Here is a 24,703-nt window from a genome sequence, read left to right on the forward strand (position 1 = left end):
TGACCAACGACTAAACAGAAGCTACGCTTCTTTAAGTCCTACTTTTATTTTCGAGTTGTTTTGTTGCACTTAAGACTCATTACCTAGCATGGTGGATTTCCTTCTTGTGCTATGTTTCCTATTGGCTATGTAAGTATAGATTAGATAGCCTTCTTACATAGCTAGGGACTCTTCCTTTTTATATCAAAGCTTGTAGCCTATTCTAGGCACCCAACGATTTTATCAATAAGAATGGCCATTGCCTTTGTTGCTGCTGTAAGACACATTTCAGAAAGGGAAACCCTTGGGATTGGAGGGATTCTAACCTAGGCCTATTGGTGGGGGATTGATGCAGATACAACTGCACTTGACTGGTTGAACCATTATGACCGGCTTTGGAAGCCACGAGCCAAGAAGAACCAGTCCAGCTCAGGGTCTTTTATTTCATGCCTTTTATTTTCAAGACTTGAATGCAGAAGTTAGAATCGGTTTAGTTGGTTTTGTGCTCGGTGAGAGTGTGTGCTTCCCTTTTCTCCCCTGCTACACTGATCTTCCCCTTCTTCTCTAAAGGCCCTCCATCGGAGATCAAAGGTCATATCCTCTTCTATATTTCCTGTTTCTTCTCTCAAGTAAGTGGTTATTTCTTCAACTGTTATTGGGGTATGCTTAAATTGATTCAAGCAGGATTTGGAAGAGGAGTTCATCAATTTTATTTACTGTTATATTCTGTTATTGCTGAGAATCAAAACACAGCTAAGGACCATCACACAAGGCTAGCTGCAGCCCTGTTTTAGCCCCCTTTTGGCTCAAGTTGATTCAAGCCCTAGTGAGCAATCTGACCAGCACATTCTCTCCACACTATCAAGTATTCAAGAGGCCCTTCCTAGTGACCTTCAACCATAGTTTGAATCAGATCAGGACTGATAATCTGTTACTACAAGATTTCTCCCAAACTAGACTCGGGTTTGATAATATACTGTTTTACTTTAAATGCGACAGTTAGAACATCACACTATTTTGCAATTTACTTTTTCTAACAGTTTGTGAACATTAGTCAAAATCTGATCTTCATTGGACAAGGTTGACTTTGACCCTACTGTTGACCTAAAATCTGTTTTAGCGTTTGCTTGAGGTCCTGTTATAAGGAGTGTGTAATCTGAACCTAGGGTTCATCCTATTTAACCCCCCACCACAAGAATATCCAGTGTATTGCCATAAAAAAATCCAATAAGTACTAAAATATTAAACAAGATAATTGCAGTAAACTAACAATAATAACCAGACAAAAGAGACTCAGTGATGCCACTTGGATTTCAATTGCTAACCAAGTTTCCACATGGGCCCACATCAGGACAATGATGCCAAATCAACATATTAACATTAAGGTCCCAGGCTTCCTGAAGTACATTTTAGGAGGCTGTTAATACTTGCCATCGATCTTCCACAATGCAAGTACCTAGATTCAGGCTGGCCTCAAGCTATATAGATATTTCCGCATTATACATCTTTAGGACTCAAATCATGGTTTTCAAAACTGAACTAGGAATCAAACTGGAAAATGCCCGGTTCCAGGTTTTGAGCAGTTTTGAGTGGGTTTGACCAATCAAAAAACGGTATTGAAAATATGCACTCAACAAAATCAAAAAGTTTGAGATGAGAATAGCAGCATATGTAGCATAGTGGCAATCACTTCTTACCTTTTAACATATTTTAATTAGGGGTACCACCGAACTGGCCTGTTTCCAAAAACCAGATGTCTTTTAGACAAACGGCATGTTTGATTCTGGTTAAAGCACAGAATGGTCTTGTATCCAAACTGCACTGAAAATAAGGGTGGTTCCAGTCTGTCAGTTTGATTGCTGGTTCAGTTCGGTTTTAAAAGTAACTCACATACACCCCGTTGCAACCACTTTTCTCTCACTCGTTAGTGACACACATATCAATTCATTTCCAAAATACAAAGTTCACTGATGGACCATGTGTCCATCCCAGAGCTGGGATATAGTCCCATCTCCACCCACTAGGGCAATGTTAACCTCTGACTGTAGCACAGTGAGGGGCCCACCAGACAAGCAAAGGAAACAAATAAAATATTGCAAGGTAAGAGTTGTTTACTTTGATGAATACACAAACCTTCAAGCAAGGATGAATATCAGAACTATCCCTTGACAAGAATCTGAAGCAGCAATACTCCACTAAGTTGCGTGCATCATAACATACAGATTCAGGAGCAAGTGCTTCAAATATTCTCTGCATTTTCTTCCCACTTAACCCATTCATCCTGCAGCTTACAGCTTAAGAAATCATTTCACAACATTTCACCAAGTCTGACTGATGCAATGAATTGCTTTAAGTGCCATCAGAAGCTCCCAAAAAAAAAAGGGGGCACAAAGATAGAAGATAAAGCTTGTCCCAATATGCCATTTCTACAGCCATTCACTAAAAAATTGAGATGAAGCAACACAAAATATAAAGCATTATGATCATTAGTCAGCTTCCTACAAATATTACAAAGACCATAACCCAGATTTCAAATGTGTTCTACCAGTTGATGCCCAATGATTCTCTGCCTACAAAGTCTTCTGTACCACAAGATCACCCCCGGAATACACTATAACCCAGATTTCAAATGTGTTCTACCAGTTGATGCCCAATGATTCTCTGCCTACAAACTCCTCTGTACCACAAGATCACCCCCGGAATACACCAAGATATTCCCAAATTCTTCTCAGTTCTCTAGCCTTCTCGTGAATAATCTTTGTTACATTCTTCCCAAGCATGGTTTAAAGTATCGGTACGTATCGTACCGTATCGGACGATACATATCTATAACGGCCCTTATCGATACGATACTACCAATACACTACATTAAAATTTTAAAATCCTTTGTATCGATATGTATCATACGATACATACCTATACGCCACTGATATGCACCAACTCTTTGGAAAATTAAAAATCGAGGTGCAATGTACATTTCGGTATGTATTGGTGCATATCGGTATGAATCAACCGATACGGTACGATACGTACCGATACAGTGCACTACGATCATATAATGGCCAAGATGGGTCATTTTTCAGCAAAACACGATTTTTTCGAAGGGTTTTTCTTCCAAAGTTGCTGCCAGCCATTTTTCTCTCTAACTAAAGTGGATATCAAGGTTAGGAACAGAGATTTTACACTCGTAACAACTACAAACCTTGGATTCTCAGTGTGATACTCTCAATTTAGTGTTTATGCATAATACATGTTATACATGGCTTTTTAAACTATTTTTTTATGCAAAAGTGTTTCCTATCCATTTATGTGTGTATCTGTAGCGTATCTTAACGTATCTCCGATAGGATACGATACAATACCCTCTAATACATATCTTAATTTTGGCCGACCGATACGGAGACCGATACTTTAATCCTTGTTCCCAAGAACACAGGAGAAAGCATAAATATTCAGCCAGCATACAACAGAGCCTTTTGAATGTAGGAGGAATTTTAGCCATGCTATGAATATCTTTAACTCTAGGGATGCCGACAACTATACTGAAAAGATAATAGTTACACATATCAACTGCTAAATCACAATTAAGAACATGTGCAAAGTTATTTCTTCCTTCTTAGAGCATAAAAGCACCAACTTGCCAACTTGTAAACCCTCTAGGCCTCTACTTGAGTTTCTTGGTAAGTCAAGCTTGCCAAGGATAAGACCTGGATGCTGATTCAAATTATGGCTCTATCTCCAATTTCCGGAACTCCATCACAAATATAATCACAATATTCACTGTCAATAAGCCTCTTATGATCTTATCCACCTTCCCATAGAGTTGTGCCTTGCAATGTCAAGCCAAAATAGACGTTAAGGCTTGACAGAAGAACAAAATCTGTCCACTTTGTGTTTAGAATGTAGAACTTATGTCATCAAAAGATCCTAATGGGCGAGAAAAAAGAAGACACACAAAGCTTCAAAGGGACATAGGCCAAGCATGATGGGCAGCCTGATTAAGCCACATCAAGGACTGCTCTAACCACTCAATACTGTCGGATAAGATGGAGGACCTTCTGTATTAGTTGTATGTCAAATTCCTAGCATAATTCCAATTAAATAGCCACTTTAATGCCTCTCTGTATTTTCGGCAGTCTTTAATTGTTTACCTTTTTGGGGCGGTCAAAAGGGCTAAAAAATAGGTCTCTACTTCAACTACAGCTCATATGGCAAAGTGCTTTGAAACTGAGAATTTGGCAGAGTAGGTGAGGATGGGGCCTACCAGTGTTGTTTGGGTGCTACCTAAGCTACCATGTGGCAGATATGGAGCCCATCCTGCTAAGCTTGGCAGGAATGGCAGTCTTGCTTAGCCCCACTCAAATATTCATCATGCCAAAATTATTCTGAAGAGTAAGAAAAGAATCAACTATGTAATGAATACAGCAAAAGAAAGCTCAGCCCAAACATATAAACATGTCTGCGTGAAACCACTACTCATTAAGCCTCTTTACCTACTGAACTGCTCAATTGATGCTATGGCAGCCAAAGAAAGATTTCCATTTGGCGTTCTACAATCAATAGTTTGTTCTGCCAGAAAGAGTTCTCCAATTTCTTGAGTATCCAAGGCATTTTCAGGATCAGTCTTCCTAACCATCTGCCCAGTTTTCACCAATGGAGAGGCAACTTCATTCAAAAAGTTCTGGGTCTTTAGAAGCCATAAGTTTAATCTGTCTTGCACTGCACCTGCCATGGAGGAAGGAGTGTTTTTTTGAAAATCAAACAACGCATCCATCACAAGATGTTTATTGAACCTAAGAGAGTTCATGAAATATAAAGGATACAGCAAAGAACGAGTTTATAATGAGCACAAAATAATTTATACTCTATATCCATAGCTAGCCATATAATCTGACTAGTATATGACTACAATTGTCCATAGTTAACAACTAATGTATATGCCTGAGAAAGCAAATGCATGAATGTTGAACAAACAATACCCCGAAACTTTTCTTCTTTTTTATCAAGTATACACATGTATGTTCAGATAAAAATTGGTATAGCTAATGAAAAATGGAGACAAATAATCATGATCTGTCAAAATGTTTGAGCAATTGATGCCCCAGCTCAGAAACAAGTGAATAAATCTTAAAGGACTAAGGCATATGAAAACATCAAGAACGAAATCTGAGAGGATTTGAGCTATCACAAGCAGAAAAGATGATGAAAAGAGGATGAAATAAACTAGGTTCAGATGGGATAATTCATCCCACATGGCAGCAGACAGAAGATTATGAAATAGTAACAGTACAAGGGTCAAGAAGTTGTCTTGGAAATTCCACCTCAGTAATAAGCTGGTCCTCCTTTACCTGGCAGAAGTCTTCAGAAATTATAATTATATAAGTGCAAAAACTCAAAAGCTAAAACACATAAACAAATACATATATCTATGTACATAAATACAAATAGGCCCCATTTGTTTGACGGATAAAAAGGGCTGGGAAACTTGTGAGCGTGGGTCCCACATGTTGTGGGTTGGGTAGGCAAGGGAAGGGAAGGGAAGGAAATAATGGAATATGTAATTTTTAGTGGAGTGGGATTTGGTAGGAGAGAGAGAATATACAGGTGGGGTGGGATTCTATGGGAAAGAGAGGAAATAGGAGGAGGAGAGAGACACAAAATCAACTTTTCCATAAATGGTGCCAAAGTCTTTGGAAGTGAGTGGGGTGGGAAAAATCTGAGTGCGACATCAGCAGACAACAATAATTGCATTAATAGTTATTAAGGTGTCGTCTAGGCGTAAGACGATATGGGTAGACTAAGGGAGTCATGCAGTTTATGGGTTTCATGTAAGGGGATCACCTTATTGGCTAAGGCGAAAACTTATGCCGCCTTATAACGCCTTACGACCAAGGCAGACTTCTTTTATATTTTTGTTTGTTAATTATTTTTTAATGTATTACAACAAATTCCGTATCTTTTGCCGTGATTGGGAAGCATATGGGAATTTTGTACACTTGAGAACTATGGGATCAAATGTATAGTAAAAAAACCACACTTTGGTTGAACAAAACACAAATTGCAAAACCATTTTGGTTGTTTTCTTCTTCATTTGGGAGAACCAGGGCACCGGTGTTCCTTCCTCCGTCAATTCCGGTGCCAACGACTCTCCTCCGATGATTCTTCCTTCGACGAGTATTTGTCAGGCCATTCCGGCTCCAGCAAGGTTCTTTTTTTCTTATTTTTCTTCTTCTGCTGCTTCTTCCTTCTTTTCTTTTTTTCAGTTCTATTACCAAGCGGAGACCTTTTCTCTTCCTCTTTTTTTTTCTCCAGTCCTATGTTACTGAACAGAGCCATATCTCTTTCTTCTGTTCTTTCTTCTTCTTCCTTTTTTTCAGTTCTCTGTCACCAAACAGAGCCATATCTCTTTCTTCTCTATTTTTTCTTCTTCTTTCTTCTTTTTTTTTTTTTAGTTCTCTATTTCCTAACAGAGCCATGTCACTTTCTCTTCTGTTTAGTTTATTATTGTCTACGACTCTGTCAGTAAAGGCAGAGGGTGGTAGGGAAGTTAGCAGCAGTGGTGATATTTCTACAATGAGATCGAAACCTGTATGTCTCTTTTATTATTCAAATTTGCATTTCTCCTCTATTCACATGTACTTCAGGTGCTTGTTTTTCATGCATACGGAAATTTGGCCAGAAAATGTTGTTCTCTTTTTTTCCCTTCTATTTTCCATAGAGGTAAGTATAATAAATACTTACATATTTAAACAATCTTTTTTTCTTTATATTTATAATTTTGTTTCATAATTATATTATATGCTATGATGAAGATGAACTTACTTAGTTTATTCACTTTATTGATTTGTTTTTCTGATGAATATCTTGCATTGATATGAATCTTTAATCTTTATTTAGCATATAAGTGGAAATATATAATTTTTAATATGCTCTTTGAGGCAAATAAAATGGTTACATAAAAAAACAACAATAAAACTTTTTATTCAATAAGGCGACGCCTTATGCCCATCCTATCACCCAAGTGCTTCAAAAGACCCTAAAACACCTCGGTCTTCTTTCCGCCTTAATAAATATGATTGCATTTAATTAACTTGTCTGGAAAGTTTTCCACCCCACTTATACAAACACTCATATTGTGGTAGTTTGTGGGTAACAAGTACAAATCTCCCACCCCTTTTTACCTTTTCTACTTTTCTCTGTCAAACAAACAGGGCCATAGGGACAAGGATGGGCACGCTGCTGCGGTGCCCCAGCCTATGTCACTCCATCTCCCTCCCCTTTGGAAATGACCCCAATGCCCCTCCCATCCCATCCCCCCCCCCCAATTGGTTGAGCCGCTAGCTCCAAGAAAGCTAGCAGTGAGCCCAACACTCTCCCATACAAATTATATGCATATAAATATTTCCATGTACCCAAAAACGCATTACTCGACTCAAGTCACTCAACCTTAACCTTATCGAAACTAAATGGAAACAAATAAAATACGCATAGTGATGCAGATCAAAGGTACATAATGAAGTACTAAAGAAGGAAGAAAAACCTGAGTCAACTCAATAACTCAACTGAGTCAACAAGACATTAACTCAGTCATATAGTTCTGGTTAAGAATTTAACCAGGAATAGTCTCCCATTGTGGAATACTGTATTAGGAAGTTTATTGTTTATTTCTTCTTATTTCAGTTACTTGTATTTGTGGTAATGCCATAATATAGAGTTCCAACTGACTATAACTCTATCTTATCCTTTGTTTTAATAGAGTTAAAGTCAATTACATTTTCCTTATTGGCTTATTACTCAAGGAGTTTAACATTGTTTTGTTTATTTCTGTTAGAGTTCGTGTAATAAGGGTATTTAGGTTACTTTGCTATTATCTTGTATTGTATTTTACCTTTTACCTCGCTGGGTTCTATTATGTTAATATGGGGGTATTTATGTGATTCCTCTTATTATAAGCAAGTAAATCAACATAGGGGAGAGAAATCGATTCTCTCACCAAGCATATAACGCACACTCTTCCTCTCACATTCTCCTCTCCTCTTCTCTTCCTCTCTTCCATTACTTTGAACTTGGTATCAGAATAAAGTTTGAGAGTCGACCGCAACCTCCCTCTCCATTGTGGCTCTTGTTTGCAACCCTAAAAGAGTAGAGGCTCCAATAGAGGTCGTAACATGTAAGAAGAAATGTCTGAGTTGTTCATCCATCATTTAGAAGACATTGATAGAGTTTTAAAGCTGTGAAGACACAGATTTACAACAACAACAAAAGAGTTACTGTCAGCCCTGTCTTCCAGTTCCTTTTTCTCTGTCATCAAGGATCCATTGGAGTTGAGGCCAAGCCCATTAGAGTCTCCCAAAGGTCTTCTTTGGGACCCCTAAGACTTCAGTTACAAGAGACTATGTTCTAGGTCTGCAACTCATTATTCTACCAGCCTACAGTACCGCCAGGTGCCAGCTTTGTGTCTTTGGCTGCTTTTCATCTTGAATGTTGAGCTCAAGGCTATCTACTGCTATTTGTTAGTAAGTTCTACTATTTGGGGGTTTGTGAGTTGTAATAAAATGAACTCACACCCTGAAATGTACATTTGATGGAAGTTTCTTCAAGTTTGTGAACTTTTTATTTGCTGAAATTGTTGTGTGAAGTACTCTGAAGGAGTGTCGGGGTAGAGGGTGATCTACCAATCTGGTTTGGGAATCCAATAAGCTTTCCAATTGTGTTCTCAAAAAATGTCAGAGGTCAGTGGACCTATGGAAGCCACTCCAATCTGACTGCCTTTGAAAATCCCAACACCCAGATATCCATTGTGAAGTTGGACAACACCAACTATCTGGATTGGGCTCACTCGGTGAAGCTATCAATGCAAAATCGAGGAAGTTAGGATACAACACTAGTACCATCAAAGCCCCTAATTCAAGTGATCCAACATATAAAAAATGGGAGACGGATAACTAAACCGTTATAACCTGGTTGATTTTTTCTATGAAATATGAGATTGGTTGGAGTTATATGTGAAAGAAAACTGACAAGGATATTTGGGGTGGTGTCCCTAAGACTTTTGACCAAGTGGGTGACTCGGCTGAGGTCTACCAACTCCTTTAAAAGGTTATCACAAAGAAGCAGGGAGACAGGACTATCTTTGAGTATAATAACAAATTAATTGGTCTATGGGAAGAGTATGATCACTATAGAGACCTCTAACTATCCAATCTCAAGGATGAAGAGATTGACTATAAACACTTGAGAAGGAGCATGTTTTGATTCTCCCTAGCGGACTGAACCCGGAATATGAACCAATCCAGCCATCTTTATATGATATGTTTAGCTATTTGAAAAGTAAAGAAACCAGAAGAGTGGCCATGAAAACTACACCATCACTTGAGAGATCTACTCTTACTTCTAGCTCCCATAGAGATTGGCATGGTGAAGAAAGAGGCCAAGGGCCAAAACCGTGGGGATGACAAAGAAAGGCTCAGATGTGACCATTGTGGCACACCTAGGCACACTAGGGAAACCTGTTTTGTACTTCATGAGCATCCGTTTAACACTGTACCTACTGTTATGCATGGTAGCAGGATAGAGGGAGCTAGAGCACGCCTCATGATGGCTGAAACCCTAATCTATTTCTCATTTTCATCAACATATAAGGCTTTATAAAACTTGGACATGTGGAAGTAGACATCCATTCTGGATTTCAAAATTAAAATTGAATAACCTGTTGGTTGTTTTAAAGCTTTATTGATAAAGAGAAAAAGAATCAAGATGAACTACAACCACCAAGGTGGAGATTGTTGGTGTATGTATTCCGTCACAGTTTAATCCAGGGAGTACTGGTGCAGCGCCTCGACAGGCAGAACGGCGGTCCCACTAGTCGGTTAGCAGGCCGTGGGGGTTGCAAGGGGGCAGGAGGTCCCCCTGCATAGCAAGGGGTGTAGGGGGGCTCGGCGGTCCCGCTCTAATTTTTTATTTGAGGGCAATTGTGTACTTTCCGGATTAGAGTTTTTCGCTATATATTTTTAGCGAGGGTTTCTTTCTCTATAATGCAAGCAACACAGAGAAGTGTGAGGATGAGCACTGTAATCATATTCTCCATTGATAGTGAAGCAAGATCTCATCTCACCAGGGATGTAGGCAACCTTGCCAAACCTCGTAAAATCCGAGTGCATTGTTTGTTCTGTTTTTCCATTATCTTTTGCATCGTTTTAGGGTTGCGTTTCTACAAATTGGTATCAGAGCTCTAGGTTTTCATTTTTTAAGGTTTACTATCACGATGGCAGGGAAGGGATCGAATGTCAAGTATGATATCAAGCGGTTCAATGGGAAGAACAATTTCACTCTCTGACATCAAAGGATAAAGGATCTTCTGATACAACAGGGTTTGGCGAAAACGTTGTTGGGGAAGTAGAAGAAATCTACAAAAATTACTGACAAAGATTGGGAGGAGATGGAGGAAAAGGCAGTAAGTGTTATTCGATTGAATCTTTCTGATGATGCCCCACAATATGTTGTGGGTATCGAATCTGCCCCGCAGTTATGGGCGAAACTTGAAAGCATCTACATGACGAAGGCCTTAACGAACAAGTTGTTCGTGAAAAAACAATCGTATTCTCTACAGATGGAAGAAGGTATGGATCTATTAAAGCATTTTAACATATTCAATCAGATCGTAAGTACACTTGCAAACCTGGAGGTTAAGATCTAGGATGAAGACAAGACGTTATTGTTGCTGTCATCGCTCCGAGAATCATATGATCACCTAATAACGACTCTCTTGTACGAGAAGGAGACCCTTGAGATGGATGAAGTCGCAGCTACCCTCATGTCCAATGATACAAGGAAGAAGGCCAGTAGTACGAAATCTCAAGGAGAATGTCTTTTTGGAGATGACAAGAAACAAGAAAGAGGGAGATCAAATCAGCAGGGATCTAAGAATAGTTGATCGAAATCAAAAGGGACAAAGACAAATGTCTCTTATTACTATTGTAAGAAGGAATGTCATCTAAAGAGAGATTGCTTGAAGAGGAAGGCGGACTTGAAGAATAAAGGTGTAGATAAGGCATCTGAGGAAGCTAGCGTGGCTGACAGTTCAGATGGAGATGATGGAAATGTACTCTCTATATCATCGGGTAAGAATCAATCTTCTGATTCTTGGATTTTAGATTCTGGATGTTCATATCACATGTGTCCACATAAGGATTGGTTTGATACATATCAACCATACAATGGTGGGTCTGTCCTAATGGGGAATGATGTTGTATGCAAGACCATTGGAATAGGCACTATCAAAATCAAAATGTTTGATGGGATAGTAAGAACTTTAGCAAATGTGAGACATGTACCAGAATTAAGGAAAAACTTAGTATCTTTGGGGGCACTTGACTCAAATGGCTGCAAATACATAGCAGAAGGTGGAGTTCTCAAAGTTATTAAGGGTGTTATGGTTGTCATGAAGGGACAACTAACAGGAAACCTATACAAACTCAAAGGGAGCACTGTTACAGGTGGAGCATCTGTGACTACAGATGCAGGATTTGATACAGATGATACATATTTGTGGCATATGCGGTCAGGGCATATGGGAGAAAGAAGATTAATGGAGCTTCATAAAAGAAAACTGTTGAAGGGAGTGAAAACTTGTAAACTAAACTTCTGCAAGTATTGTGTGTTCGGGAAACAATACAAGGTTAGTTTCAAAATTGCAAAACATAAGAGTAAAGGGGTGCTTAATTATGTACATAGCGATGTATGGGGTCCTTCAACAACAAAATCTAATGGTGGGGCAAAATACTTCGTGACCTTTGTTGATGATTACTCAAAAAAAGTCTGGATCTACTTCATAAAGCATAAAAGTGAGGTATTTACTAAATTTAAGGAATAGAAGGCTGAAGTGGAAAGGAAGACAGGAAAGAAAATTAAGTACTTAAGAACAGATAATGGAGTGGAGTACATGTATAAGCCGTTTCTAGAATTGTGTAAAGCTGAAGGGATTACACGTCACTTCGCGGTTCCGAAGACATCACAGTAAAATGGTGCAGCTAAAAGGATGAACAGAACACTTCTAGAAAGAGCTTGGAGTATGAGGCTGAATGCAGGGTTGAGCAAGAGATTTTGGGCAGAAGCAGTGAATATGGCATGTTTCCTCATCAACAGGTCTCTCCATCAAAGGCAATTGATTGTAAAATTCCCAAAGAGGTATGGACAAGAAAACCAATAGATCATTCTCTTCTAAAAATATTTGGTTGTCCAGCCTATGCACATGTTGAGAGTAAGCAACGTTCCAAGTTAGACTCAAAGTCTAAGTAGTGCATCTTTCTCGGTTTTAAGAAAGGCATAAAGGGATTCGAGTTGTGGGATCCAAGTTCACAAAAAGTTGTGATTTGCAGGGACAACGTGTTTGATGAGTCTCATGTGGGGAAGTCAAAATGCAATTCACAAACAGTTGGTGAAAATAAAGAAGGTTCTACTGTGCAGGTGGAGTTAGGTGAGTCAGAAACAACAAGAGAAAATGAGTCATCCAGTGACTAACCAGGACAACAGGAACCAGTAGAAGTTTTCTATACTGTAGCAAAGGGTAAAGGAAAGCGTACTCACAAAGCACCTGTGAGATACGGGTTAGAGGACATGGTTGTCTATGCCCTTACTGTAGGTACAGGTGATCCATCTTCCTACCATGATGCTTTAAGTGATGCACAACATGATAAATGGATGGCAGCTATGATGGAGGAAATGAAGTCTCTGCAGAAGAACAAGACTTGGGAGATTGTGGAAAACCCCAAAGGAAGAAAAAATCATTAAGTGTAAATGGACCTTTCGTAAGAAAGAGGCAACATCTGAGAAGGAGCATAAAAGGTATAAGGCCAAACTTGAAACCAAGGGCTATGCACAGAAGGAGGGGATAGACTACAATGAAATATTCTCTCCAGTGGTGAAACACACTTCAATCAGGGTACTACTTGCTTCAGTGGCCATGTATGATTTGCAGCTTGAACAGCTTGATGTGAAGACTGCATTTCTTCATGGTGACTTGGAGGAACAGATTTACATAGAACAGCCTGAAGGTTTTAAGGTGCAGGGAAAGGAAGATCATGTTTGTCTACTTAAGAGGTCGCTTTATGGTCTTAAGCAATCTCCTAGGCAGTGGTACAAGCGCTTTGTTTCCCACATGATAAAGATTGGCTACACAAGAAGTGAGTATGATAGTTGTATTTATTATAAGTGTCAAGTGATAATTCCATTATTTTGTTAATGTTTTATGTTGATGATATGCTCATTGCTGTAAAGAACAAACATGATATAGTTTCTTTGAAGTCTTTATTGAGTGCTGAATTTGAGATGAAGGATCTTGGTGTTGCTAAGAAGATCCTTGGCATGGAAATCCTTAAAGATAGAAATGTAGGTAAACTTTGGGTAACTCAGAAAAGGTATACTGAAAAGGTGTTAGAGTGTTTCAATATGGAAAAGGCTAAGCCGGTTAACACTCCGTTAGCTAGCCACTTCAAGTTATCTGAAAGGAAATGCCCTATAACACATGAGGAGGTGGAGCATATGTCTCAGGTCCCTTATGCTAGCGCAGTTGGGAGTCTCATGTATGCTATGGTTTGTAGCAGGCCGGATTTGTCTCATGCAGTCAGTGTTGTTAGTAGACACACTAGTAATCTAGGGAAGGAGCATTGGAATGCAATTAAGTGGATCTTTAGATATTTGAGCAAGACTAAAGATATAGGTGTTATGTTCAATGGCAAGGGAAGTTCCACAGAATTGGCAGGTTATGTTGATTCCAACTATGCTGGTGATTTAGACAAGAGGAGGGCTACTATAGGGTATGTATTTACATTGGCTGGTGGACCTATATCATGAAGGGCGATGCTTCAGTCTACAATCGCATTGTCCACTACAGAGCAGAGTACATGGCGGTAGTTGAGGCTGTCAAGGAAGGAGTCTGGTTTGCTGGATTGGTTTGTGAGTTGGGGTTGGAGTAAGGAGGTATAGTGTTATATTGTGACAGTCAGAGGGTCATACATCTTGCAAAGAATCAGGTATTTCATGCAAGGACAAAGCATATTGATGTGAGATTTCATAAGATCAGGGAGCTTGTGTCAGACGGCAGTATTCACTTGAGAAAAATTCATACAGATCTCAATCCTACAAATATGTTTACGAAGCCAGTTACTACAGAGAAGTTCAAGTCCTGTTTGGACTTGATTAATATTACTCATTGTTGAAGATGAGGGACGCACCAAATAGGTCCGGGTTTGTACCTCTTATAAGATATGGGGATAAAGACGTCTACAGGTTATCTTTACAGGAGGCTCGACAGAATTCAAGTCAAGGTGGAGATTGTTGGTGTACGATGTCTTGTATTCCGTCACAGTTTAATCCATGGAGTACTGGTGCAACGCCTCGACAGGAGGACGGCGGTCCCGCTAGCCGGTTAGCGGGCTGTGGGGGTTGCAAGGGGGCAAGAGGCCCCCTGCATAGCAGGGAGTGTAGGGGGCGCGGTGGTCCAGCTCGAATTTTTTATTTGAGGGCAATGAGTACTTTCCGGATTGGGGTTTTTCGCTATATATTTTTAGAGAGGGTTTCTTTCTCTGTAATACAAGCAATACTGAGAAGTGTGAGGACGAGCGCTGTAACCCTATTCTCCATTGATAGTGAAATAGGATCTCATCTCACCGGGGACATATGCAACCTTACCGAACCTCATAAAATCCGTGTGCATTTTTTGTTCTATTTTTCCATTATCTTCTACATCGTTTTAGGGTTGCATTTCTACAGGAAAGTCACGCCAGATGAAACAGATAACCCATGACTGTACTAATAGACAATGTCTAACAACCAAAACAGATCTACATTTAACAAAGGAAGGTCATTCCGTAAGCATAATTTAGGGCAAAACTCCCTGTTTGACAACTCCTTAGCACTTATTTCCATACAATGGAACAAGCAGTTTAGACGGGAAGTAACCCTGGTTTTGATTTTATCGATGACTCCATGTACTTCAATGAACCAATCTGGGGACAACCTAGCATTCTGCTCCACCCATGCATGCACCAATTAGATACAATTACGAGCCCTTTCCAAAAGAATTTCCCCCTTCTACCAAATGGAGACATACACCCAAAGTTCAGCACGACAGCAACAGAGGAATAGGTGGTCACTGAATTTGCCATCCTCCATGCAATGGGCACCTTCTTAAGATTATTTTCCCACCTTGGGATTTTCATGGCACTTAATTAGGGAAGAGCCTAGAGTGGGGAAAAAGGTCAAGATAGGGTTCAGAAGTGGTGGTATACCCATTTAGATCCCAGACTCCATTATCCTAATAGTTCATGGGCAAGAAAACATTCTAAAGGATTCAAAAAGAACCTGGAGACGCTCAGACTCCCTCTCTGTAAACCCTCTTCGAAATCAAAGGGTCCAATCAATCCCATTTGAAGAGGGTTATACATACATTGCCACTGAAAATTTTCTTGGTATGAATATTGAAAACAGTATAGGAAATAAATCCTTCATTTGAGGAACATCTCACCACAAGACCTCCCAGAGGCGGGTACTCTCTCTCCATTCCCCGACATCAAATTTTACACAATTTGGAAAGATAGGCAAAAGGCTATGAATACTCTTCTAAATAGATCATTGAGTGTTTCTAATTCCTATCACAGAAACCCATTCTTCTTGCTACTTATAGTTACTGAGTTTTGCTGATCATTTTATTGCTCCTATGCTTATTTGATCACTACTTTCTTTGAACTCTGCTACGTTTCTGGTATTCTGAGCTGAGCACTAAGTGTCAGTAGTGAGAGTTCAGAATCATCTTTTTATCTTATTTCATGTTAAAGTGATCGGAATCAGTTCATATTGTCTGAAAGACTAAAATATTAATTCAATTCCAAACCAAATCTCAACATCCAAACTACAAAACACAAATAAGCAACAAAGAGATTAATTAAAGATTGAAATGACAAAAGAAGAAAAGACATACTTGGATCGATGTCTTTTAGTTTCCATCCGTCGCCAAGAGATTGGCCCAAGACCTTGAATCGAAGTCTGGGTTCTTGAGAGCACCTTATAGGGAATCCAAGCTTTTGACAACCTCGGAAATGAAGTACAGGGAAGGATGATATCGGTGATGGAGATAGTCTCGGGCGGGCTAACGAGAGCTCGAAACGCATTTTTTCCGCGCTCTAGATTGTCTCACACTCTCATGGTCTCATATGCATAAAAAGGTAATGGAATTAAAGAAAGGGTCCTTTCTTTTTTCCATGAAAGAATGATAGAAGAAAAGAGAGAACCGACCACGCCTCTTGTCGGCTACATTTCCTGTTTTCTATTCATTGGTCGGTGTACTCACAATCGGGTATACCGATCCGTATCGGTCTGGGTCAGACGATTTTACCATTTTTTTTTTTTTTAATACTGATATCCGATCCAGGATCGGCCAATATCAGTGTCGGCCTCAAATGATACCAACACGATCCGGCTGATCCGATATCAATAATTGTGCTTCCATTGTGGATACACTGCTGGTGCACCGTAAACTCGTAAGCTAGTGTCCGTTGTCGTGTCTCTCTTCCTTCTTTGAAATGACCCCTACCCTCTTGTATTGTATTAACCCATACAGCCACCATTATTGCACCCGCTAGTTTATTGTACACAAGTGATGTGCTTATCCCTCTCGAATATATTAATTAAAATAAGAGAAGGTTTCCATGCCAGTGTGAAAAGAAAATTGTATACCAAATCAATGGTTCTTTTTGAAAAATATATCATTTCTACGAGACCCGATAATAGGAATATAAAAGTGTGGAGGGAAACTGATGGGAGAGAGAACTGCACTTTGATGGTGTGGGGAAGTCTTTTCCCTTCAAAATTTTAGCATGCAAGAATACATGCCAACCATACTAATGTGTTTTATATAATTGATGGGAACAAATCGTAAGCTAGCATTCATTGTATTTACCCTTTTTTTAATCTTTTTTAGATGTCCTCCCTACTTCTCTTGTATGATATCTCATCCAGTGCCCCTTTTGGTGTTGTCTACTAGCTTACCGTATACCGATAGCAAACCTATCCCTCTTTCATAATTTATTTATAAAGAAAATAAGAACCACAACACTCATATGTTCACTCTACAACAATAATGGTTTTTCCTTTTCCCTAACAACATGTATCAAAGCTTTCTGACTAGTCCTATGGGTCTACATTGATCCACAATTGTATGGATTGGGTTATACGGGATTTGAATGAGAACCATTCAACTTTCACCATAAACAGTGAAGAGCACTAAAACCCCATGTAAATGGCCCTATGGAGGAAAGAGGAGTCAAACTCATAAACTTTATTATTCTTTTCTATAATACAAATTTAAAAAATAAGCCCAACGCACTAATGTGCAAAGTCTTGCCCAAACCTTCTCACATTCCACCGGCGGACCCCATGCTATTTCACTCACACCCTCATCGACGGAAAATTATACTGTAACGATCACTCTCCCAATATAAATTTATCTACATAAATCTCCATTGTTTCTAAAAGTTGATTTGATTCCGATAACATCGAATTAATTAAATCTATTTTTGGATCAGACAATCCAAATGGAACCAATTCACCCGATTCATGCAACTTAATTGACTTCGCCATTCATCTGATCTGTCTATCTAAACAATGGATGCTTCACTCCTTTGAGTTGCTTCTTGGTGTCATCAAGATTCTTCCTTGGTCACTGCCTCCTTGAATTTATGGGTAATCCCTTGATCAACTCCTTCATGTCCTCAATTTCTTGAATTTTCGTCTTATTATTGACAGTAGTTCTTTTTTCTTTTTTTTTTTTGTAGAAATAGCTTCTATTGATGTAATTGGATTACATTCTCATCATATGTATGAGCATGGACAAATTGATAAGGATTGGAATTAGGCCATATGATCATTTTTGAAAAAAATAGGGTCCTCCTTGCAAGGGAGTCTGCTACACAATTAGCATCCCTTGAAACATGAACAAAATAAACAATGACTAGTTTATTTGTACTAGCTTTGATTGCAAATAGAGTGGGAAAAGGGAAGTGAAGGAAAATATTTGTATTTCTTATAAAATATATTTCACTTCCAATAGAAATATTTACAATCCCCTTACAACGAAACACAAAAAAATGACACTAAAATATATTTCACTTTTATCTGAAACTATTTACATTTTTCATGCAACCGAACAGAGCAAAGAGGACGTGAGAAACATGCAACACATACTACAAGCGTATGGGCCAAATGCCCATTACCCTTATGATTAATAGCAACGACATTTAATATAACTTTAAGAAATATAACCCAATTAAATAGCTTATAATATGACTCACCAATGAAGACTAAATAAAACCCTAAAAGTTTGATGAACTGGTTTCCAGTGGAGATGTCACTGGACAACCCAAAGTATCTGAAAAATAACTAAGAGAACGATTTTTATATCTAGGAGATAAGAAAATTAATTATAAACAAGGAAGTTTGATTTTGTTTGATTTTGTTGTACACTTACTTTGTTTTGTAAATTTACTTGAGGTTGTGTTTGGTTGCAAGGGAAATGGGAAAGGGACGGGAAGTGAAGGAATTTTTTTTTTTTTTTTTTTCCTTTTGAGTTGTTTGGTTGCAAAAGAAGGGAAATGAAATTAATTTACAAGAGTTTTTTTGTTGGATGTAAAATAGATGTAAAATCTTAAAAAACTAGTAATCCAACCAAACTTGCTAAATTATAATTATTTTTCTTATCTCGTAAATATAGGAAATTGCCCTTCTTAAATAAGAGAGAGGAAACGGGGCCAAGCCCAAGCTCATGAAGATGTCGCATTTTAATTTAGGGTAATTTATAGCGCCACCCTTTGGAGAATGTCAATATTATAGGAACACCCCTTCTTTTTCACTAAATTAGGCTCAGGCCCCTACCATCAATCACTAGTCATTGTTATGGAATATACCACATATGTTGATGTCAGCAATTATATTTAATTTTAAATACCCATGTGATAATTTACCTTCGTATGCACAAGAGCATCAATTGAATCTTCCTAAGTCAAACCAGAGATAGAATCAGGATTTACAAGATTAAAAGCATTTTATTAGGAGCAAGACTCAAATCTAAGTAACATCAACAAACCACAAGATTTAAGCTCGACACAGAAAAGTATACAACAACAATTAGGAATTATGGATGATGATTGTGTCTCTACTCTTTTCAAGGCTTCTTTCCTAACCTCAGGTATGAATACAGAAGAAGAAAAGAAAAATGGTATAGTGACACATGAAAAAGTATATGGTACATACAGATCAATCAAAGGATCATTAGTGTGTCTTGATAAAAGATGTTTTCCTCTGCTGTGTTATGAAAAAGACTCCCCAGAGCTTTGCTCTACTTAAACTTTCAAGAAGCTTCTTAGCTCCTTCAATCTCCATCTCAGTAAGTTTCTACTAGTAAGCACAGGCACCTGCAGCTACCATTAGTTTGCGGCATTTGTTGGATTGAACAACAGAAGGTAAGATAGAAATTGGGTATCTTTTATCCAAGTTTATGATGCAGGGGTCAAGGAGTTGAACCGCGCCCAGTATCCCCTATCGTCTTTGTGGAAAACCCTTGTGTTACCCACATATAGCAATAGGCAAGACAATGCCTTGGCAACGACTTCTCTCTCTTCCACCGCCCTGACTTCCAACATCTTCACCAGAGGAGGAATACACCCAGACTCCCCCAATTCCTTCCTTTTTTTGTTGTAGTCTTGCAGAACCCCAGCTCGAAAAACAACTCTGGCCACCGCGATTATCATTGCCGACACCTCACAACTCAGAACCACCACACAGTTGAGGGATGAAACCCTCGGATACAAGAGCTTCCGCCATAGCCCTGGAAGAAGCCATGTTCGTCAATAATCGAACCACATCTTCAAGGATCCCAACAGAGGGAGCAACGTCTCATTAGTTCTTAAGGCATTCGATCGATTTTCCCGGCGAGTGAGAACTCGTTCTAGAATCAAGGAGGGACACATAAATGTATAACAATCATTTTAACTCTCCATTTAACAGTGACTGATGGTAAAGGATCTGAGTCTAATTTGGTGAAGCAGAGGGGATGTTCTTATCATACTGGCATTCTTTAGGGGGTGGCGCTATAAATTACCCTTTAATTTAACATGTTGTTCGCCAATGGGAATCTATCAACCCAAACTGTATGGGCCTAAGGTCCATATTTGGTTTAGAGATTTGCCACCAAGGTTGGGCCTAAGACACTTAAAATAGCCCAACTGTTGGCCAAAACCAGAGGTTGTGTACATGGGGGGATCAGGTTCGGAGCCACCCCAGGTGCATCAAATCATCTACAGTGAGGCGGTGAGGTGCAAACAATTTGGACTCAACCCAGGTTGCATGGTTTTAGGAACTGATCTTCTTTTGGTTCCATTTAATCATATTTAGTTAGTTCTAGTTACTTAGGCTCCAGCACCCCCAACACCCCCCCTCCCCAAAAAAAGGAGAGGATTCTCTACGTGGCATCATGGCGTGTGTACCAATGTGGAAGCCAATCACAACACTCGCAAGAGCATTAACGGTGGTAGGGTTTTTTACCTCCTTTCGTATTTGGGCACAAGCACCACATTGATATACATAGTGATTCCCCTTCCCCCACAACCCCCCCACATCTTCTACGGTGAGCGATGTGACAGTGAGGATCCAATGCTAGGAGGGTTTCGTCATGCACCTTAGCTGTTGGATCATCACTGTTGTTCACTGCCTCCCCCATAGGAGATTTTTGTACTTCTACATGCGCTCCCATTGGCCATACAGTGGTGTAGGCCGCAATCCCTGACAGAAGACTCTTCCCCCACCCAAAAAAAAAAAAACTTAGGCTCAAGGAGATTGATTCTGTAGAAGTGTTTCTGATAAAAACGTCTTCCCAATGCGATTCTGTTTTTTCCCTCGACCCGGAATCATTTTGCACGTCTGAGTTCAGAATCAATCTCCTGGAGTGAAATCATAAAAGAAAAATCAAATTTCTTTTAAAATCACTTTTGCAGAACAGAAATGTTGTCAAATGACGGCGTAGCTAGAAATAGAAACCACCTTAGCTAGGGAAGTAAAAGAATGGCAGTGAGAGCGAGCCCTGCCGTTCCTCCTCCCTTCACCATTTTCGTCCCAAAGCCACCTTCTCATCGTCCCTCCACAGAAGTTCGCTTTTCTCGTTGGAATAACGCCAATGCTGAGAAATTCATCCGACATGAACGCGAACAGAATGAAATCGAAGACGAAATCCGACGCGAACGTAGGTTCAAATCTGCCTCCATAATCGCCACCAATCCCGGCACCGCCGCCGCATCAACCGCCACCACCTCCTCTGATAACGAAAGCTTCAAGTCCTTTGGAACCCCTTCTTCACCTTCTCGCTCTTCAATCCCTGGCAAGGCTTCAAAATACTCCAAAAATTCTAACCCTGACCATACTTCTTCTAATTCCCATCCAGCGTTCCGTCGATTCTCCAGAAGAAGTTCAAAGATCCCCGCAATAGAGACAGACGTTGGTGTCCGTGTCGGAGAGAATGGAGTCGCTTATCGAGTTCCCAACGCACCCTTTGAGTTTCAGTACAGTTATACTGAAACTCCAAAGGTTAAGCCCTTGGCGTTGCGAGAACCACCGTTTGCACCTTTCGGTCCTACCACAATGCCTCGGCCTTGGACTGGTAGAGCTCCGCTTCCCTCGAGTAAGAAGAAGTTACCGGAATTCGATTCCTTTCGATTGCCACCACCACATAAGAAGGGCGTGAAGCCTGTGCAGGCACCTGGCCCATTTCTGTCTGGCTCGGGACCCAAGTATGTCAAGTCCAGGGAGGAGATTCTTGGTGAGCCCTTGACGCAGGAGGAGATTAAAGAGCTTGTCCAGAGTTGCTTAAAATCGAGGAGACAATTAAATATGGGTTTGTTTTGTTCCAATCTCTCCTATTTTTTCCATTTTGTAAATGGGTTTTGTTTTGGAATCTGAATTCTATATCATCTCTTCTCTGCAATTGATTAAGGGTTATAATTTTGTGCTTCAGTTAAATGTAATATTTCTTTTCCTTGGACACATATTTGATTGCCCTGTAGGTAGAGATGGTTTGACACACAATATGTTAGAAAACATACATGCTCTTTGGAAGCGGCGGAGAGTGTGCAAGATAAAATGCAAAGGGGTGTGCACAGTTGACATGGACAATGTTCGTCAACAATTAGAGGTTGGTCTTTTGGTTTTAGTTCTTATAAATTTTTATCTTTTGTGTTTTTAAGTTTTAACCTCATCCAATTGGTTTATTCTGTTGAATCCATCTGGTGTTCAATATTTTCCTTTCCACTGGTTTATGCTTCCTAATGTTACTTATGACCTGATATCCACTTTCTTCTTTCACTCGATTTTGTGCCAGTTAATGTGAATCACTTAATTCAACAAACATTAGGTGGCATACAAAATAATTTTGCACTTATTACTATGTAATCATTTAGGCTGTGTTTGTTTCCATGGAAATTTTTCCTTCTAAATAAGATTGTTCATTTCTTGTTTCTCAGTTTCATTGTTTGTATTTTTACGTCGAAACATAAAAAATTCTTATTGCCTTGGAGGCATCTTATAGTAGCCATTTGAACCATGGTAGAGGTCAAGTAATACCAAGGGATAAAAAAATGAATGGGTAGAGGGTAATTTTCCATTGTTTTATGATACTTCCTTCAATTGTACTCCATTTTCATCAGATTATATGATATGACAGGAGAAAACTGGAGGGAAAATCATTTACAGTAAAGGAGGGGTGTTATTTCTGTTCCGTGGCAGAAATTACAATTATAGGACTCGCCCCCGCTATCCTATTATGCTGTGGAAACCTGTTACTCCAGTGTATCCAAGGTTGATTCAACAGGTTCCAGAGGGTCTAACACTAGTGGAGGCAACAGAGATGCGCAAGATGGCGCGGAAATTACCATCAATATGCAAGCTTGGTACCCCACTTACCATTTCTTTACGTCTGTAGATGACAGAAGAAAGAGGTAACTGTCTTGTGGTTTATCAAGGAGTGACCTAACAGTTGTTTATTATTCAACAGGAAAAAATGGTGTCTACTCTGACTTGGTCAAACATGTCAGAGAAGCATTTGAAGAATGTGACTTGGTACGGATAAATTGTCAGGGAATGAAGGGAAGTGACTACAAGAAAATAGGTGCTAAACTAAAGGTTCGATAAAGTTTTTTGTTTTTCTGAGATCCACTCTGATATTGCTTTCAAATAACGAAAACATCTGTGCACTTGGTAATTCTCAGGATCTTGTCCCGTGTGTTCTTATCTCATTTGAACATGAGCACATCCTTATGTGGAGGGGAAGAGATTGGAAATCATCCCTCCCAAAACCAGAAGATGACTGTAAGGAAGCCAAGGAATCTGAGACATTTAGTACGGTTTCTATAGCACCCAGTCATGCTGATTCATTGCCTACAGAATGCAAAGGGACACTGCAATTATGTACTCCAACGAGCTCAAAAGATGTTTGTCTTGACACAAACAATACAAGGATGAGTGCATATACAAAAACGGAAGGAACAGAGGAAGATACAAAAACAGAAGGAATGGAGGAAGATACAAAATCAGAAGGAATGGAGGAAGATACAAAAACGGAAGGAACAGGGGATATACTATCTCATCCTAAAATGGATGTTCAGCCTACAGCAGCTACTCTCGTGGGTTCAACTGCAATGAAAACCTATGAAGCTGAATCCTTTTCATATAGTATGAGGACTGTTGATGATGCATCAGCATCAACATCTGTGCTTACCACTGGTACAACTATCAACAATTCTAATTCCACACTTACTAAGAGTGCCGCCGATGATGAATTAGAAGCTACATCAATGGGTGCTGGACATTATCTTGCATCTGTTCCTGCATCACATGGCATCACTGCTAATGATGAGGTGCATGATGCATCAGGCGATTTACATCACTGCAAGCAGCTTGCAAGCCCCTGGTTGGATTGTACAGAGGGAGTTAAACTACTTCTGCAGAAAGCTATTGAGAATGGAAGTGCAGTTGTCCTGGATGGTGTGTGTTTGGATGCTGATACTGTTTATGAAAAAGCAGTTTCTCTTGCCAAGGCTTCTCCACCTGGGCCTGTTTTCAAGCAGAGACCCAAGAGCGTCCTGGTCCGGAAGATTGAGAAGCAAGAACATGGTGATTTGAAGGTTGAGGAAATTGTTGCAGTTTCAGATAAGACAGGAACTGTGAATAAGAGTTCAAGAAGTATTGTTGCAGTTTCAGATAAGAGAGGAAACGTCAAGAAGAGTTCAAGAAGTCAGAGAATTAAAAATTTCACTGAAGTTTCTCCTGATATAGTACCACATGGGAGCCTTGGAGTAGATGAAATAGCTAAGCTATTAGCTTAGCAGAGGATTTCTCTTCTTTATTCTCATACAACATGGGAGCCTCAGAGTAGATGAAATTATAGCTTAGCAGAGGACTTTTCTTTATTCTCTCTGGGTTCAAGTAATATAACATTTTAGAGAACTAGGAATCAAAATTTCTCCCTCTATTCAAGCATTTATTCCAAAATTTGCTGACCGTTGGTGCCTCCACCTTGTCTTATTTCTGTTTTCTATAATCTTTGAAGTCTAGTTTGAAGGTAGTTATATAAAGGTGACAGACTATTCACCAGGTACTTGTGGCAAAAGTGAACTCCGGGGTTAATTTC

At 39.5% G+C, this 24,703-nt stretch overlaps 2 protein-coding genes across 3 annotated transcripts in view; one reads left to right on the forward strand and one right to left on the reverse strand.

Annotated features, from left to right (window-relative positions):
* LOC122076755 overlaps positions 1-16,271 on the reverse strand; it is a 52,939-nt gene extending 36,668 nt beyond the window's left edge. The window contains exons 1-3 of one of the 2 annotated variants that reach the window (XM_042642266.1): positions 15,956-16,271; positions 4,473-4,704; positions 2,113-2,266 (exon numbers count right to left, since the gene is read on the reverse strand). In XM_042642266.1, coding sequence (XP_042498200.1) covers positions 2,113-2,266; positions 4,473-4,704; positions 15,956-16,145 — 576 coding nt within the window. In that variant the 5' untranslated portion in view covers positions 16,146-16,271. The remainder of the gene's footprint in view (positions 1-2,112; positions 2,267-4,472; positions 4,705-15,955) is intronic. The other variant, XM_042642267.1, reaches the window with a different exon arrangement.
* A 4,781-nt stretch (positions 16,272-21,052) lies between these two features.
* On the forward strand, positions 21,053-24,703 carry LOC122077185 (CRS2-associated factor 1, chloroplastic). The gene is made up of 5 exons (XM_042643035.1): positions 21,053-21,913; positions 22,083-22,210; positions 22,739-22,964; positions 23,069-23,196; positions 23,283-24,703. Exons 1-5 carry the CDS (start codon positions 21,088-21,090, stop codon positions 24,396-24,398), a joined length of 2,424 nt encoding a protein of 807 aa, XP_042498969.1. The 5' UTR covers positions 21,053-21,087; the 3' UTR covers positions 24,399-24,703.

The sequence above is a fragment of the Macadamia integrifolia genome, chromosome 4 (genome assembly GCF_013358625.1).
Source record: "Macadamia integrifolia cultivar HAES 741 chromosome 4, SCU_Mint_v3, whole genome shotgun sequence".
Lineage (NCBI taxonomy): Eukaryota > Viridiplantae > Streptophyta > Magnoliopsida > Proteales > Proteaceae > Macadamia > Macadamia integrifolia.